Raw genomic sequence first — 16429 nt, forward strand, 5'->3', positions numbered from 1 at the left:
CTTACCCGATAAGGGTAAGAAAATTTCAGAATCGCCTTGAGGCTTGAGCGTATATTACTGAGTAGTTTACCTAAGCCTCCCCCCCGCCCCTCCTTCTCCTCTCTCTCTCTCTTCCTGTGAACAAGGTGGCGCGACGTCCATGAAAATGCGCCAATCCGAGTGCCGAAATTAGCCAGTGGACCTACAAGAGATGTTTTTTTCCGGGGAGATCGGTGGCCGAGTATTCTTTTTTCGAACGCCGAGGCGCGCGGTCAAGGAATCATGAGCTCCAGCGGAGCGCGTCCTACGGCTTACCCTAGCCGGGTTCCAACAGGTATTTCGGAATATTTGACCCCCCGGACTACCGTATCATCCTGCCTACGCTGCCAACAGGTCGTTATTCTTTTAATTCAGTCTTTCTACATGGCGACCCATCAGCGAGACCGTATCCCATCGACGACTTTCGCGACGTTCTGAAGGACGTCATTGAAATGAATGACGTGGCCGGCTTCGGTGCCTTCCAGTACAACCACGTTTGGATGGTCCCCCTGCACAACGCGGCAGCGAAGGAGAAGCTGCTACACGCGGCAGTGCTCAACGTCAAGGGCAAGACCTGCCTGGTCATCGATCCGAATGTGACTGAGAAATCATTCAAAGTTCATTGGGTTCCCGTCTGCGTTCCCGACGAAGCTGTGCAAAAGACGTTCGAGCCGCACAGTAAAGTGAAATCAATCGTGCGCGAGAAGTGGACGCAACCAGGCTTTGAGAATGTGGAGACAACAACGCGAACAGTCACGATGGTACTCAAGGAAGGCATCACAGGGGACGCTATCCCGCATCAAATCAACATCCTCGGAATGCCAGCGTTGGTGTCCATTCCAGGCCGCCCACCTCAGTGCTTATGGTTCAAGGAGGTAGGACACATGCGCAAGCAGTGTCGCACTCCGTGGTGCAGGACATGCGGCACTTACGGACATGAGGAGGACAATTGTATCCAAACGTACGCGGCAAAAACGAGACCTCCAACTGAACTGCAGGACGTCGATAACCTGATGGACCAAGATGAAATGGAGGAGACCATTGCCGCGACTCCGAAAGGGAAGGCGTCTGAATTGTCAACTGACGTCGTCGGAGCAGCCGACTCAGCACCACCAGCAAGCAGCGTCGCTGAAATCAAGATGACAGAGACGCCGTCGCCGAAGACGGGAGAGAACTCGCAAGCAGGACAAGTCACACCAAAATCGGTTGAGATGAAGGACGAGAAAAACAGAAAGGCCAGCAAGGCAGATGGAAACCCGGATCAAGAAGTCACCGGAGTGGAAGCGCCAATTAAAAGGAAGGGAGAGCGATCAACGGAAAAAATTGCAGCGCGTGCGACTGCGGGTGACCAACGATTTACTTCTGTGACCCGCAAGCGTTGGAAGAAAGGCACTGAACCTCAAGGCCAACCATGGTTGACAGAGCGGGGTGCTTCAGCACTTGAAGAAACAGCCTTCGAAGATTGACAACGTTCTGCCAAACGTGTAAGCCGTCCCAACTCCAACACTTTATTGAATGACTAAAAACTCGAATCCTTTGAATATTGCAACCTTTAACGCTGTTAGTACTGTTGCAAAGAAACGTAAGGAATGGCTACTCAGTCTGCTGCTAGAAAAACGCATAGATATTGCTTTCATTCAGGAAACAAGAATCTCCACGTATGAGCAGGCAAAAGACTTCGGGCAGTACTTTGGACACGTGTTTTGGTGTTTTCACACATTGACTCTTGGCAATCCGTCTGGAGGAACGGCGGTGCTTGTCAAAAAGAAAAAGTGTTTTTCCGTTGTTGATTGTGAGCTTGGCGCGGACGGTCGCGTAAGCAGAGTTGACTGCCTCGTTAAAAATGAACTAGTTCGTCTAGTGTCGGTTTATGCACCGAATGATGCTGCTGAACGCTGTCTTTTCTTCAAGTCTTTGATACGAATCTTGGACACGCCTGGAAAAGTCATTCTAGGCGGCGACTTTAACTGCGTATTATCTAACCGTGACCGCTCTAACCACGCTGCAACAAGCGACTCGAGTGCAACTAAGCTGAAGTTGTTGTTGAAAACTTTACTGGACGTAACAGGAAAGATTGGGAAGGGAAGGGGGAGTTAAAGAGATAGAGAGTGGGTGTATGCCCTCATTCCAGGGCTCCAATTGCGGTTTGGGCATGCAGCGCGCGGGTCACCAGCAGCTTTTGCACATCGATGACTTCGCTCTGCAGCCCCGCTTCCCACTCTTGAGTAGAAGGCTCCACCAGTGGAGCCAGTCCAGGGATCTTCTTACACTTCCAAGTAATGTGATGCACGTCCGCCCAGGGGTCACCACAGAAGGGGCAGGCTCCCGTAGTGTACCGGTCGGGGTACCACTGGTGCAACTTGGCGGGGGTCACAAGAGTGCCCGTCTGGAGCCTTCTCCAAGTCCATTCTTCTTCCTTTCCAAGCCCCCCGCACGGGCTCGGGAATACGCGCCTGTCGAGTTTCTTCATTTTGAGTGCCTCGTTAAACGAGAGGTCCGTGTCCACTTGACCACCCGACTGGGACGAGTCCCGGAGAATACAGCCTCGGGCCGCAGCATTTGCTGCCTCATTCCCAGTGTTTCCCATCTGGCCAGGGGACCAGATCAGATGCACCCCCTGCACTTCCGTCTTACGTAGTATTCTATCAGCGACTTCGCACACCATCCCGCGAGCGAAATTTCCACATGCTTTCTGGGAGTCAGAGATGACAGTCGCCCTGGGGTTGCAAACAACCGCCAACGCAATCGCCGCTTCCTCAGCCTGCCCAGCCGACTCTACTCTGACCGAAGCTAATCTTAACACCCGACCCTGGGCATTAGCCGCTGCGATTGTGGCAACTCCGTTTACTGGGCCGCCACAGTCAACATATAGCGTTCCCTCTCTGTGATCCCATGTCTTAGACAGGGCCTCAGATCTGGCCTTTCTTCTGCCGTCGTCCTTTCCTGGTTGCATATTCCTCGGGATACGACTCACCACTATTTTCTTCCGTATTTCTGCTGACAGCTCGTGGTCGGGGACAGTACCCGTACGCGTTCCTCCCGGAACCGCCATCCCGAGTTTGTCCATGAGCCACGCCCCGTTCTTCGTGGACGCCAACCTCTTTAGCTGAGCCACGAGATGTGCTTCGTGAAGCTCATCTATCGTGTTGTGGACCCCTAACTTCAGTAATTTGTCGATCGCTGTCCTCTCGGGAAGCCCTAGCGCACTTTTGTAAGCTCTTCTTATCAAAACATCAATTTTTTGCCATTCCGCTTTACTCAAGACCAAGTACGGTGTGGCGTAAGTGATTCTGGAGATAATAAAGGCCTGAACGAGTTGCATTGCTTCTTTCTCTTTTATGCCCCTCCTACGATTTCTTATCCTTCGAAGCATGCCACAGACCTGGGTGGTCATGGTGTCAAGTTTATCGATAGTCGACTTGTTGCCCCTGCCTTGTCGAATGAGCTGGCCGAGGATACAAATCTCCGTGGGTTTAGAGACCCGTTTCCCGCTCACCCAAACCTCAATCTGTTCCGACACACGTTCATAAGGGTTCCTCAAGACAAGTAATTCGGACTTCTCCGGTGCACACTTTAGACCGCACTCCTCAGCGTAGTCTTCTACAATTTTGGCAGCCGCCTGTAGTCTTTCTTCAATCTCCGCGTCGTTTCCCTCCCGACACCACAGGGTAATGTCGTCGGCGTAGATGGCGTGTTCCACACCGGGAACCACCCCCAGCGCCTCCGGCAAACCCCGCAGAGCCAGATTGAAAAGAAGCGGAGATAAAACAGCCCCTTGAGGCGTCCCCTTTGAGCCGAGCTCGAAGCTATTGGATTTCATGCTCCCTAAGGTTACAGTAGCCTTCCTGTCCGTTAAGAAACTCCGTACGTATTCGAACGTTCTCTGTCCGCAGTGGATCTCGTTCAGGCCTCTGAGTACGCTGGCATGCGAAACGTTATCAAAAGCCCCCTTTAAATCAAGAGGGAGAATACACCGTGTTTGTCCCCTGGAAGGGTTCTCCAAAAGATCTTTGTATATCCACAGGAGGATGTCCTGTGTTGAGGTACGAGGTCTAAACCCAAATTGAGTATGGGGCATGAGATTTTCCTTCTCCAAGTACCTCATGAGCCTAGTGTTTAGTACCCTCTCAAAAGCTTTACCCACGCATGAGGTAAGTGAGATGGGTCTAAGATTTTCTAGATTTAAGTTCTTTTTGGGCTTGGGAATAAAGCGAATGTCAGCGGTTTTCCAGCAAGCTGGCGTCACCCCCCTAGCCCAGTAGTGCTCGTTAAAATGATTAACTAGCTTCCCGAGTTCGCCTTCTTCCAAGTTATAAAGGAGTTTTGCCGTGATGGTGTCGGGCCCCGGCGCGGTGCCCTTTTTCATGGCCCCGAGCTCGTACTCGAATTCTGCCACCGATACCGGCCTATCCAGTTCGGAGTTTTCGCGTCCTAGATATTCTAGAGTTTCCTCCGCGCGTTCAAGACACAAATATCTGCGCGCGAGTTGGTCCATGATTTGCTCTGTATCGTTGGGTAACTCGTATATGAGTTCAGCTATTCGACTGTCTGTAACCGAATTAGTCTTAGTTGGATCTATGAGTGCCCTAAGGAGACGCCACGACCGTGCCGTACCGAGGCTGCCGCGTATAGAGTCACAAATCCCATACCAGTTGTTCCTAACGAGGTCGACCGCATGGTCCTCCGCGTCCTTAGTTAGTTCTTGGATCTTAGTACGAATCTTCTTGTTGTGTCGCTGACGTTTCCACCTCTTGGTCAGACCACGCCGGGCCTCCCAAAGGTGGAGGAGTCTTGCATCCACAGCCGGAGTCTTCTCCGAAAGCTCAACCTCCGTGACAAAAGGGCGCAGGCTCGTGGTCACGTCCGCAGCCCACTCCTCAATGTCCACCAGGTGCACTTCTGTCTTTTCTCTTTTCTTCCTCCATTTGTCCCAGTCCGTGATCTTTGCGGTTCCAGTTTTTCTCTTGTATCCTGCCTCTCTTAGTGTCGTTTCAAGGATACAGTGGTCGCTTCCAAGTTGTTCTGCCAGGTTCTTCCAGTCGGCGCTCCCCACGTTCTTCACCAGCGTGAGGTCCGGGCACGTATCTCTGCACGTGCTAGTCCCCGTCCTGGTAGGCTGGTCAGGTTCCGTGAGGAGCGTGAGGCGTTCCTGGTTGATTCCTTCGAAAAGTTTGCGTCCTTTCGGCGTGACGTATTTGTAACCCCATCCCGGGTGCGGGGCATTAAAGTCCCCCGCGATGACGAGCGGTTCCTTGCCGGCCGCCCTCACCGCGTTTCCCAGGAGAGTTCTGTAGTCAACCTTGTGAAGCTTGGGGTTCCCGTACAGATTCACTATGTGGACACCCCGGTCCCCCTTCTTCACCGGGACGATCACCACATACCCACACTCCACTCCGCCCCCGTCCAGGTGCCTCTCCGTGGCCGCGAATGTCCTGTGGACGAGGGTCGAGAAGTATTGGGTTCCGCCGACCGTCCGGTAGTCCTTAATCTTTACGGGCTTCTTTCCAGGTTCCTGCAGAAGTATTACCGCAGGGGGATCGGTTTCAAGCGACAACCGAAGGCTGAGACTGGCCTGCTTCCGACCCATCCCCCTGCAGTTCCATTGCCATATTTTCAGATATGATTGTTTTAGACGACACATGGTTATTCGTGTCTTCTACTGATTCCTACTTCTACTGACTTCTACTGAAGAGCGTGTTAGAGCAGTTTGACCTGGTTGACGTCACAAGCCCGCTGAACAATTTTTCTCCTCGCTTTACGCATTGGCAGGGAGCATTTCACGCCCGCCCTGACATACTTTACCAGTCAAGCCAGATGCTGAATCAGGTGGAGGGGTGCAGGGCTGACGCGGTCTCGTTCTCTGATCATGCCCTGGTTTTCTTTTCTCTCAAGTCTGGAGCAAAAACTCGCAGCAAGGCACGTAATAGAAGCTGGAAAATGAACATGAGCATTTTACAAGACGAAGAATTTGCTGCGATGGTGAAACAAAAGATTAAGGTACTTGGCAATGAAACTCCGCTAGATGCCTGCGTGTGGGAGAACTTCAAATTGGAGTTGAAGGAACTCGCAACTGGCTTTTCGCAGAAGCGACAGCTCGAGCGCACGCGAGAGAAAAGGGCGTTGGTCCAGTCCCTCAAGACCCTATTTGTCGAAGAAGAACAAAGCCCTGGAGTTTTTCAGAACGATATAAAAGAATGTAAAGCACAACTTCTCAAGTTACTGGAAGAAAAGCTAAATGGTGCTGTAGTTCGGAGCCGCACTCGATTGTTAAACGAAGAAGAGGTGCCGACAAAAATTTTCGCAATGCTGGAAAGAACAAGAGGGAAAAAATACAATTCTGAAAGTAAGAAACGGTGATGTCATGGCGGAAGGACAAACAGAATTTGAAGAAATGTTTGCAGCCGTCTACAGTGAGTTATTTCGAAGAGAATATATCGAGAATGACATCACCGATAGTTTTCTCAACGATCTGCCGCAAGCGTCAGAGGAGCATAAGGACCGCATGGATCAACCGATCAGTACAGCAGACGTCAACTGGGCAATCAATAATTTGCCAGAAAACAAGGCCCCGGGCCCGGACGGAATAGGCTCCGAGTTTTATAAGATGTTTATAATCCTCCTATGCCCCATTCTGCTGACAGTGTTTCAAGACATACAAAAAAGACAGCTAATTCTCCCATCGATGAAAGAGAGCTTCACTGTCTTGATTCCAAAAGTACAAACCTGCGGAAGAATCCCCGCAGTAACAAACTTCTGTCCTATAAGTTTGTTAAGCACAGACTACAAGCTAATGGCGATAATATTGGCACGGCGTCTGGACACTGGACTGAAAAACGTCATCGGAGAGCAGCAAACCTATGGCTTTAAAGGACGGTCCATTTATCGCACCCTTCATGCGTTTTGTCGGTGGAGCGGCAGCCGAAGGTCATCAACCATTAGCGGTGCTGCAGACGGATCTCAGTCAAGCGTTTGATCGAGTGTCCCACGAGTTTCTCACGAAGGTTATGGAACGATGTGGGGTGGGCAAAGTGATGAGAGATTCGATAGCGCTGTGCTACAAAAGCATCACCACGCGGCTTTTAATAAATGGGAAGAAAGGAAAGCCAGTTTCGGTTCAGCGTTCTGTCCGGCAAGGCTGCCCCATGTCACCAATCTTGTTCGCTCTACAGCTGGAGCCACTGTGTCTCAAGGTGCAGCGCAACAAGTCAATCTCCGGTCTCAACCTGGAGGGAGCATCTGTAAAACTCCTGGCGTACGCAGACGATGTTTCTTTTGTGTGCTCTTCAAAGCGAGAAATCGAAACAGTCTTCGATGAACTAGAAAGCTACGGTCGGTGTTCCGGAGCAAGAATCAATAAGAACAAGTCGAAAGGGAGCTGGTTCGGAGAGTGGGCCACAAAGCCATTGGAGTTCATGGGCGTCAAATGGTCTACAGGCGTGGAAAAGTACCTCGGCGTGCCCATGGATCTGTCAGTACCTACGTCACAACAGTGGAAGCAGAAACTGGCGACCATATCAGTAAAACTTTCTTCTTGGACAGCAAGACGTTTGTCAATGTTCTCCAGAAGCTATGTCTGCAACGCGGTGTCATATCCTGCGATCCTGTATGTGGCGCAAGTGGTTTGTTGCGGCGCAGGCACGGTGAACGCCATTCACAGACATTGGGCCACGTTCATTTGGCAATCGCGAATGGAAAAGATGCGAAGGAGCAACCTGTTTTGGAGTCTGGAAAGCGGTGGATTCGGGCTCGTGAATGTGACCCTCACACATTATGCGCAGCGCTTTCTATTCTTTAGAGATCAAAGAGATCCAATTTTTACGACCGCATTCCACTGCTTAGGATATGGAAACCTGCAACAATGGATGGTGAGCACCACGAGTCGGGCGACCACGTCGAGGCACCTCAGATTTTACAAGGAAGTTGCTGACTCAATCAGGTTCTTCTTAATTCACTTCTCTTGGGAGTATCTTTTGACGGTGAAACGGAAGACACTTTACTGGGACACTGTCTCTGCAGTTTTGCCAGTGCCGTTGTACCGTCAGTGCGTCAACGCTCCCAACTCATCTGATGTCTTTAAGCAGCTGAGAAAGCTGCCTGTGCCTACAAGCAGCAAAGATTTCTTTGTTCGTTTTCATGTTGAAGTGCTCCCTGTGAAAGTGTGGCTTGATAAGAAAGGATTCTTTGTTCCGTGGTCGCTGGCGACCACGGAAGGCGACTGAAACCTTACATCACGTGTTTGTGGAATGTAGCAACGCTTACCTTTTTTGGGCGGAACTGAAGTTCCTTCTTACTGTACATTTTGAAATTGTCTGGAACGTGTTCAAATGGTTGTGTCTTGAGAGCGACGAGCATTCTCCAACTGTGCTGCGTGTTTTAGTGGTGCTCGGTCTGCACGCGATTTTGCGATCCCGAGCTGCGTATCTCGAGTGCGACATCCGTGCCAAGCGAACAGGGTGGTATATTTCGGCCAAGTCGAGGTGGACTCTCAGTGTTGCGGCAAAAAGATTTCCAGAGGACAAGGAGCAGTGGGACTTAATCGAAACACGTCTCCAGAAATGGTGCATGTGAAGTGTTAGCGTTTAATGATTCAACGTTAGGGCTGCTCATAGTCAAACGCAAAAACAGACGGCATGTCGGCTGTCTGGTTTTGTTTGAAATAAGTTTCCAAACGCTGAATAAACTTGATGTTATAAAAAAAAAAAAATCGGTGGCCGAGTGGGTTAAAGCCCAGCTCGACGCGCGTGGAGCGAAAGCTCGCGCTGCTGAACCCAGGGATCCTGGGCTCGAGCCCCACCCCTGGCCGTTTCGATCTGGATGAGCATCGTACCGGCGTGCGGTCGTGTATCACTACTGCGTGGTGCACGTTAAAGACCCCAGGCTAGCGGTTGTACTGCACTGGCTAAATTGCTCATCTACAGCTGGGAGACTCGTCGCAACTTTAATGGCTGACCAACTACACGCGGTATAAATATCCCCATAACCCAGAAGCTCGAAAAGGGTCTTTGGTGCTCGGATCTTGGTACAAGAGATCGAATGGAAGGAAAAACCACGGTTGGGGGGTTGCTTTTGTGGGCACTCGATAGTACTATGAATCCAATACAATCTATTGAATTAGGTTCTTCGTCAAGTATCTTCTATTTCCAATACTGAGCTCTGTGTTACTTATTTGGGGGCTTCATTTGCACCACCGTCAGACTTGCAACCAACTTTATATCGTGCCTGACATTTTTTCCTCTATTCTTGTAAGAAACGCACGCCATTTTGGTGAGTTTCGAAAATGTGGAGAGAGAGAGGAAAACTTTATTTAAGAAGTGAGGTCGTTGCTTCCTTCTTGGGCGGTGCCCTTAGTTCTGGGGCTCCGTTGGCTTCTGCTATTCGCTTGGCCCGTTCAATCAGTCGTCACTGATCGTCAGGCAGTGTGCTAGATAGCGCAGCCTCCCAAGAAGAGAATGTAGGATGAGGAATGGGTTTGATGCCGTTTCCCAATGGGGTTGGACAGGTCCATGTGGAGCGGTATTTAGGTGAGTTGTGAGGTTTGGCAACCCCGACAGATGTCTGGGTACCTGGTGGAGAAGAATCGGTGTTTGTGAAATAGGTTTGGGTAAGTGTGCGTCTGGCGCCATGCGATTTCCTCTTGCCTTGTTCGTGTCTTGTGTGGGGGAAGAAGTGTTTTGCCCTGGGATCGGTAGTATGCTGTGAAATGATTGTAAGTGAGTAGGGGGGCTGAGGGAAGGTTGGTACTCTAGTGTCTGGTGCTGAATTCCTCTTTCTCCTCGTGCAATGCCCGGTGGGTTATCTCTTGGGCAAGCGCGTGTGCGCTCTCATTACCGGGAAGAAAAGCATTGCCAGGTGTCCATATAATGCGGATCGGTGGTAGCAAGGAGGGATCTAGGGGTGATAGAATTCGTAATGTTAAATGGGAGAGGGAGTTTCTGACGTATGCTCTCCATGCCGCTTGTGACTCGGTGATGATAGTGCATGGCAGGGGTTTCCCCAGGGTTCTAATCAAGGGGGGGGGGGGGGGGGGGGGCTCTGACGGTGGCCTCTGACGATCAATATATTATTTACTGTAGTTCTAAATTTCGCCACTTCTTACTTGACGCAGCATGAAAGCGAGGCTAATCATCCAGGTTTACTAATAACAAAATCAATTGAGCAGACATATGATCATCGGCCAAATAAAGACGCCGAAAAAAACCTTCGAATCTCGAAAAAGTGAAATTTTATTTACACGTCTACATGTTTTTATTGCTAACGAAAGAAGCGAACATTGAAATTCAAAATAACAATCGGAAAATGTTAAGGAATTTAAAGACTAAAACCTCAAAACGCCGCACCTTATTTACAACCGTCTAGGCTTTTTGCTGTAGCTCTGCACCGCTTTTCCGATCAAATCATTAAAAACTCGTCGGTCAACGTCACTAGCATCTCGCGCGTCGGGCACCTCCGGGCCTTCGATAGTTATGCTTCTTCAGTTCATTCACGTGGTTGGGAAGAAGACGGCTTCTTTCTGAAGACAAAACCCTGTTGACGGCCGAAAACGAGCGCTCAACAGTGGCTGTTGTGATCGGCAGCAGCAGGAGATGGCAGAAGACGTCTCGCAGGCTGGGGAACATTGTGGCATGGTGAGGCTGAACGAGCAAAGATGATAAAAATCGAATGCATTGCTTCATCCGCGGTGGCTGGAGAGCGGGAGCATTTGAGCATTTGTCTGGAGCATTTTAGAAAGCGCCAGTCGCCGCTCTTGTTTTGTTTACGGTTTCTTTCCTTGCTCTTTCGTTGTTCGGCGCAGCTCTCGTCGGGGCCGCTCGGTTTCCGGGGCTCGCCGGAGGCTTTTCGAAGAACGTGGATGGCCGGACGCTACAGCGCCCACGTGGTCCGTCTAAAGACATGCCCCGTTCGTCACTGTAACCCTGGAGCAAGGGGAGGTAAGGACGGACAGAAACGAAACTCCAAAAAAGTTTGGAGTTTCGTGTCTGTCCGTCCTTGCGTCCCCTTGCGAGGCGAGGCTAGATAAAATAGAAAACTGTTTCTCTTTTAGTCCACTAGCTAAATTACAGACGTCTATTAACCAAATGCTCATACCCGTAATGTATGCTTCCCTTTCTCTATATATACACCTGAGAGGTGGTGTTTCCTACTTAATGTGAAAAAAAGAATTCTATTTTATTTTTTCCTTTTTTTTTTAGATTCAAGGGGGGGGGGGGGGTGTCCAGGAAAACTAGGGTGGGGGGGGGGGGGGGTCTCAACCCACCCTAGGGGGGGTCTAGGGAAATCCCTGGTGCATGGGACCTCGTGATCTTTGATAGTGTGACATATGTGTGCTAAGGCCAATGCAATATCTACCTCTTCCGAGCTGGTGCCGGGGAGCTTGCCTCGAAGAGAAGCCGTTGTCCTGTTCTGACCGTTTTAATCTCAGACGGCTATGCTCATATATTTGAGTGGTGCGGTATGATCTGCCGCGACGGTGTAAAAGCTACTAGGGTCGTTTTCGTGTAGTCGTTGGAGAGCACGTACTCTGGCCACCCTCTTTCCGAAATTGAGCTCTGTCTCATGTTCCGTATCCTGGCAGTAATTGCGGGTGGGGCTGGCACTATTCTTATGGGGTACTGTAAGATTTCGGAGCTCTTATAGCCCAGTCTGCGGAGGACATGTTGTCCTGTCTTCGTGGAGCTCATGCGTTTGTGCTTCGATCAGTTCTTAAACAGTATTGTGCAGGCTGAGTTGGAGTAATCGTTGGGCTGAGGTGTACGGGGGAGTCCAAGGGCCATTTTAATTGCTGTGTGGAGAATGATGCTGAGTCTATTTAGCTCCGTGCTGTTTATTTTGTGGTACAGGGCGTGATATACTATCCGGTTGATGAGAAGTGCTTGTACAATCCTAATCGTTTCAGTTTATTTGAGGCCGCCTCTTTTGTTGGCGACTATGTGTATGAGGAGGGCTATTTGGATGCATTGTTTTTTTAGCGGCTGCACGGTATGTCTGGCTTCCACATTCGCTTGGAGGTGCAGGCCAAGTATTCTTAGGCGGTCAGTTTTTGGTATGGGGGTGTCTTCAAGGTGTATGGTGATTTCGTCTGTGGTCTTGTTTTGTTCGTTAGTTTTGCGTGCTCCTCGGATGAGTAGGAGTTCCGACTTCTCAGCTGCGCAGCTGAGTCTTGCTGCTATATTGAATTTCTGGGTGGTGTCTACTGCTTCCTGGAGGTTGTCTTGTATCTGGCCGTCCTAGCCCTTGCTGGCCCTTATGGTGATGTTGCCGGCGTAGAGTGTTCTGGCTAGGAGATTAAGGAACCCTGCCTTGGCAATATTAAAATTGTTGGCGAGAGGACTGAACCTTGGGGAGTGCCCTTTCCCGTGAGCAGGATTGGGTCGGATCGATGATCGTCGATCCCCAAGGTGGCGGTTCGGTCGGATAGGAAAGCCCGTATGTAATCGTAGGTATTTTTTCCGCAGTGGGATCGGGCGAGGCCTTCCAAGATGGCATCATGGGACACATTGTTAAAGGCCACTTTAAAATCAAGGGCCAAAACAGCCCTTGTTTGTGCCAGTCCTGTGTTTAAAGATGTCTTCTTTAAGTTGGAGAAATATATCTTGGGTATATAGGTTTTGCCTGAAGCCGAACATGGTCTCTGCGAAGAAGGTGATGGCTTCCAGGTGTGGTTGAAGTCGTTTAAGGACTATTTGCTCCAAGAGTTTTACGATGCATTACGTGAGAGATATAGGGCGGAGATTCTCGAGGGAGAGGGGCTTGGCCAGTCTGGGTTTGAGGGTTATGTCCGCATGTTGCCATTCTTGTGGTAGTGTACCAGTGTTCCAGGCCTCATTATAATAAGCCGTGAGGGCGGTGATAGACCCCTCATTGAGATTTTTAAGCATTTTGTACCTGATACCCTCTTTACCTGGTGTCGTGCACGGGGTTAGGTTTCTAAGTGCGCTTTGGACTTCGGATATTCGGTGATGTCTGTGTCAAGGAGATGTTTGGTTTTCTTGTGCGGATATGAAGAGTATTTGGGTTTAGGGCCAGTTTCTATGTAACGTTTCCTGACAGCGTCCCATAGCTCATTCTCCTTTCGCGTTTCCTGGTGAAGAAGTTGTTACCGTCTTGGTTTTTTTCTGGGCCGATGAGGCTTTGAGAAGCGTCCAGGTCGGTTTGGTTCCGAGAGTTCCTTGGAGCTGGTCACAAAGCTTGTTCCAGTTGGCTTGTGTGAATTCCTCGGCATACTGTTCTGCCTCTAAAATTACCTTTGCTATGAGTTTTCGGAGTTTTCGGTTGTGTTCGCGGGTTCTCCGTCTCCGGGTGAGTCTCTTGCGAACCTCCCACAGGTGACGTAGGTGGGGGTCTATAGCTGGGGCTGCGCTTGTGGTTTTCATCTGCGTAGACCACTTGTTGATATAAGTTATAAGTTTCTGGATGCAATTGTGCTAGGGGTTGGTACAGGGGCGGATGCAGGAATTTCCTGAGGGGGGGGGGGGGGGGGGGGGGGACGGGTCAGGTGTTGGTGAGCGTACCATATGTTTAGGAACCCCCTCCCCCCCTCCCTCGTTTCACGCCCTAAATTTTATACATGCAGAAACCAAGAGGGGGATCAGAACATCCGGACCCCCCCCCCTCTAAATCCGCCCCTGGGTGGGTGTGCTCCTGCTGTTTCTTCCTCCGGGAGCGGTCTTAGCTGTCGGATGGCGTCCCAGTTTATGAGTCGTTGTGTACGTCCATGGCATCGGCCGGTGTGGTTCTGGATCTCAGTCTCAAGAATGTAAGGGTCAATCCCCAGGTTTTTTTGGAGGTTCGTCCAGGTATGTACATGGCTTTTGTGTTCGCACGAGTGTTAGGTCCGGGCTTGTGTCGCCTTTTACGATGTTGCATATTCTCATCGGCTGGTCAGGTTCGGTGAGAAGGGTTAGCTGGTTTCTAGATACAGTTGTAGCCAACTTCCGTTTGTTTACCGTCTCATGTTCGTAGCCCCAGGCCGAGTCTGCCGCGTCGAAATCCTCCACTTCAAGGAGGGCGTTTTTTTCGTGGTCGGGCAATTTGAATCGCGTCGAGAAATATGTTGTCGAAGGTCTGCACTCTTGTGGGGACTATAAATATATTCATTATGAAGAGGCTGGTTCCTCCGCGTTTCTGGGGGAGGAGCTCCAGAAGGACATGTCGGATGTCCCCATTTCTGTCCATGGTATGCGCCATGACGGGGATGTGTTTTGCTACCAGAGTCGCTACTCGCTGTGTATTTCCGAAGATCGTATTCTGCGCGTATGTGTCGTATCCAGACAGAGGGGGGGGGGGGGGGGGGCGAAGTTAGTGTCTTGAATTGCTATTGTGTCCGGGCGTTGTTCGGGGTGCTGAGGTATTCTGTGAGGGATCCGCGTGTTCGTCAGTACCCTCTACAGTTCCAGTGCCAGATTCGCGTGGAGCTCACGGGGTGGTGGGGGAAGTGCTTTTTGTTTTGTTCCCTAACGTTTGTCTTCATGTTGGGGCTGGTGTTGAGAGATGTTGATTTGTGTTGCTAGGGCAGGAGTACAAGAGGTTCGGTAGTCGGTCGGTGGTAAGAGTGTACTCGTCTCGCCTCGCGATGATCGAGGAAATTTTTTAACACTCACACGACGAACCGAGGCTCTGTTAACACATTTAGTATCCTGTACTGTTTATACATCTGCTAATTATATTGCAGCCATTAGGCTCAAATAATTTCCACTCCCAGTTATATATATTTTTTAATGCTAAATATGTTACTATATCTGTCGAAGCTCAAAACATAAAAATTGATTGAATCAAAACTCAATGCATCAAATGGAAATAAAAATCAGTAAATCTGTTTCGGGTTATTGTTTCCTGACAAAGCACAATTTTTTTACATTATGTTCTTTTTCGACCGTTGCAAGCGTGGCTGTCTTCACTAAAATTTTTTTTCTTTAAGTCCACAGCAAACCTTTTGCATTGACACAAAAATTTGAAAATAATTACAACATTTTATATTTATATTTTTTGGCGAGCAAGTTTTCTTACAATATTTTGCCACCAAAGGGAGAAGCACAACGGCGCATGCGCGTCGGTTCTCCTGCAAGAACGACGATCGCTTCCCGCGATGCTTGGATAGAAAATTGCGTACCGTTTTGATTCACACGATTACCAGCGACCTCCGCGCTTCCCCATGCCCCGTTGTTCGGCAGCACCTTGAGTTCCGGAGTGAATTTTACGACAGTGTGAAATGCGGGACATTTCAAAGATTTTGGACGCTCTCGGGGGACGCGGGACAGGAGGCCCCAACGCGGTACAGTCCCGCGAGTCGCGGGGCGGGTGGTCACCCTAAACCAGAGACAAGTGAAATGTACCTAACCACACCCTTTTATATATGAAAGAGTGGTGACGTCACTACGTGGTTTCTATGATTTTGTGTACTTTTCCACTCGGACTAGCTTATGCAACCGTAATCTTTACCGGGAAACACACGCGGTGAGAAGGAACGTGCTTCGCATTATTCGCAGGCGCCGTTACCATCCATTATGCGGTTTGCACTTTACACGAGGGCTTCGAATGACGTCAACCCCTTTCGAAGCCGCTGCAAACCTAATCCTTTCCGGAACGCGTGGGAGGGTGTTCCTATTGTTCACACGCGCCTTATCATCCATCATGTGGTTTTGATGCTTGTTTTGGGGTTTTCTTTATTGAAATGGATACTGCAGCTGTATGCTGTATGCCTGATTTCAAAGGAGATATGCTGTTTTGTCTTCAATTGTTTGCCGGGAGGTTTTTGCTTACAACGCCAACGACACGAAAATTTCCTTGGCTGGGAGAGGTATACAGCATCGCTGTAATACTATCGTTAAAATTACCAATCTTAGAAAATGACGTTTACAAATTTGGTATTATTAAATGGGTACGTGATTGCCAGAGAAAAAGAAAGAAGACAACAAAGCGCGATTCCGCGAGGACAAAAAAGTAGATAGCTTTTTTAGGAGCCTTATGTACTCTACTCCCCCCCCCCCCCCACACACACACACACACTAATATATTAATAGAGGACAAAATAATATATTTGGACCGAGGTTTCCGCTCCCGCTACTGTTAAATATGAAATCAAGATAATATTATCCTCAATTTCTGTTTTTTATACTCCATTAGCACCGATAGAGCCATATTATCATTTCAAGCAATATTGAAGGTAACACAGGGGTTAATATTGAATAAACTTTAAAAGCGAGTGGTCTAAAAAAATAACCAAGCACAATAACATATAAAAAAAAATCTTACGCGTAAAAACAGTATGACGCTCACGAGAAAGTTACTAAGCAAAAAAAAAAAAGTATAACAATAGCACGGATCTTTGCCAAACTGGGAACACTAAGACGGTGGCGCGGTAAGAAAATTAAAAAAAAAAAATAGGCCGTATTCGTTCGAGTCGTTTTCGGTTCCT

General features: G+C 49.4%; 1 protein-coding gene across 1 annotated transcript; it reads left to right on the top strand.

Annotated features, from left to right (window-relative positions):
- Nucleotides 1-719: 719 nt before the first annotated feature.
- On the top strand, nt 720-1507 carry LOC115316285 (the record flags this gene model as incomplete). The annotated part of the gene is made up of 1 exon (XM_040218712.3): nt 720-1507. A coding segment is annotated over one exon (765 nt), but the record flags the coding sequence as incomplete, so codon positions are not given.
- Between the last annotated feature and the right edge of the window lie 14922 nt (nt 1508-16429).

The sequence above is a fragment of the Ixodes scapularis genome, unplaced genomic scaffold (genome assembly GCF_016920785.2).
Source record: "Ixodes scapularis isolate PalLabHiFi unplaced genomic scaffold, ASM1692078v2 PGA_scaffold7__128_contigs__length_106722199, whole genome shotgun sequence".
NCBI classification, from domain to species: domain Eukaryota; kingdom Metazoa; phylum Arthropoda; class Arachnida; order Ixodida; family Ixodidae; genus Ixodes; species Ixodes scapularis.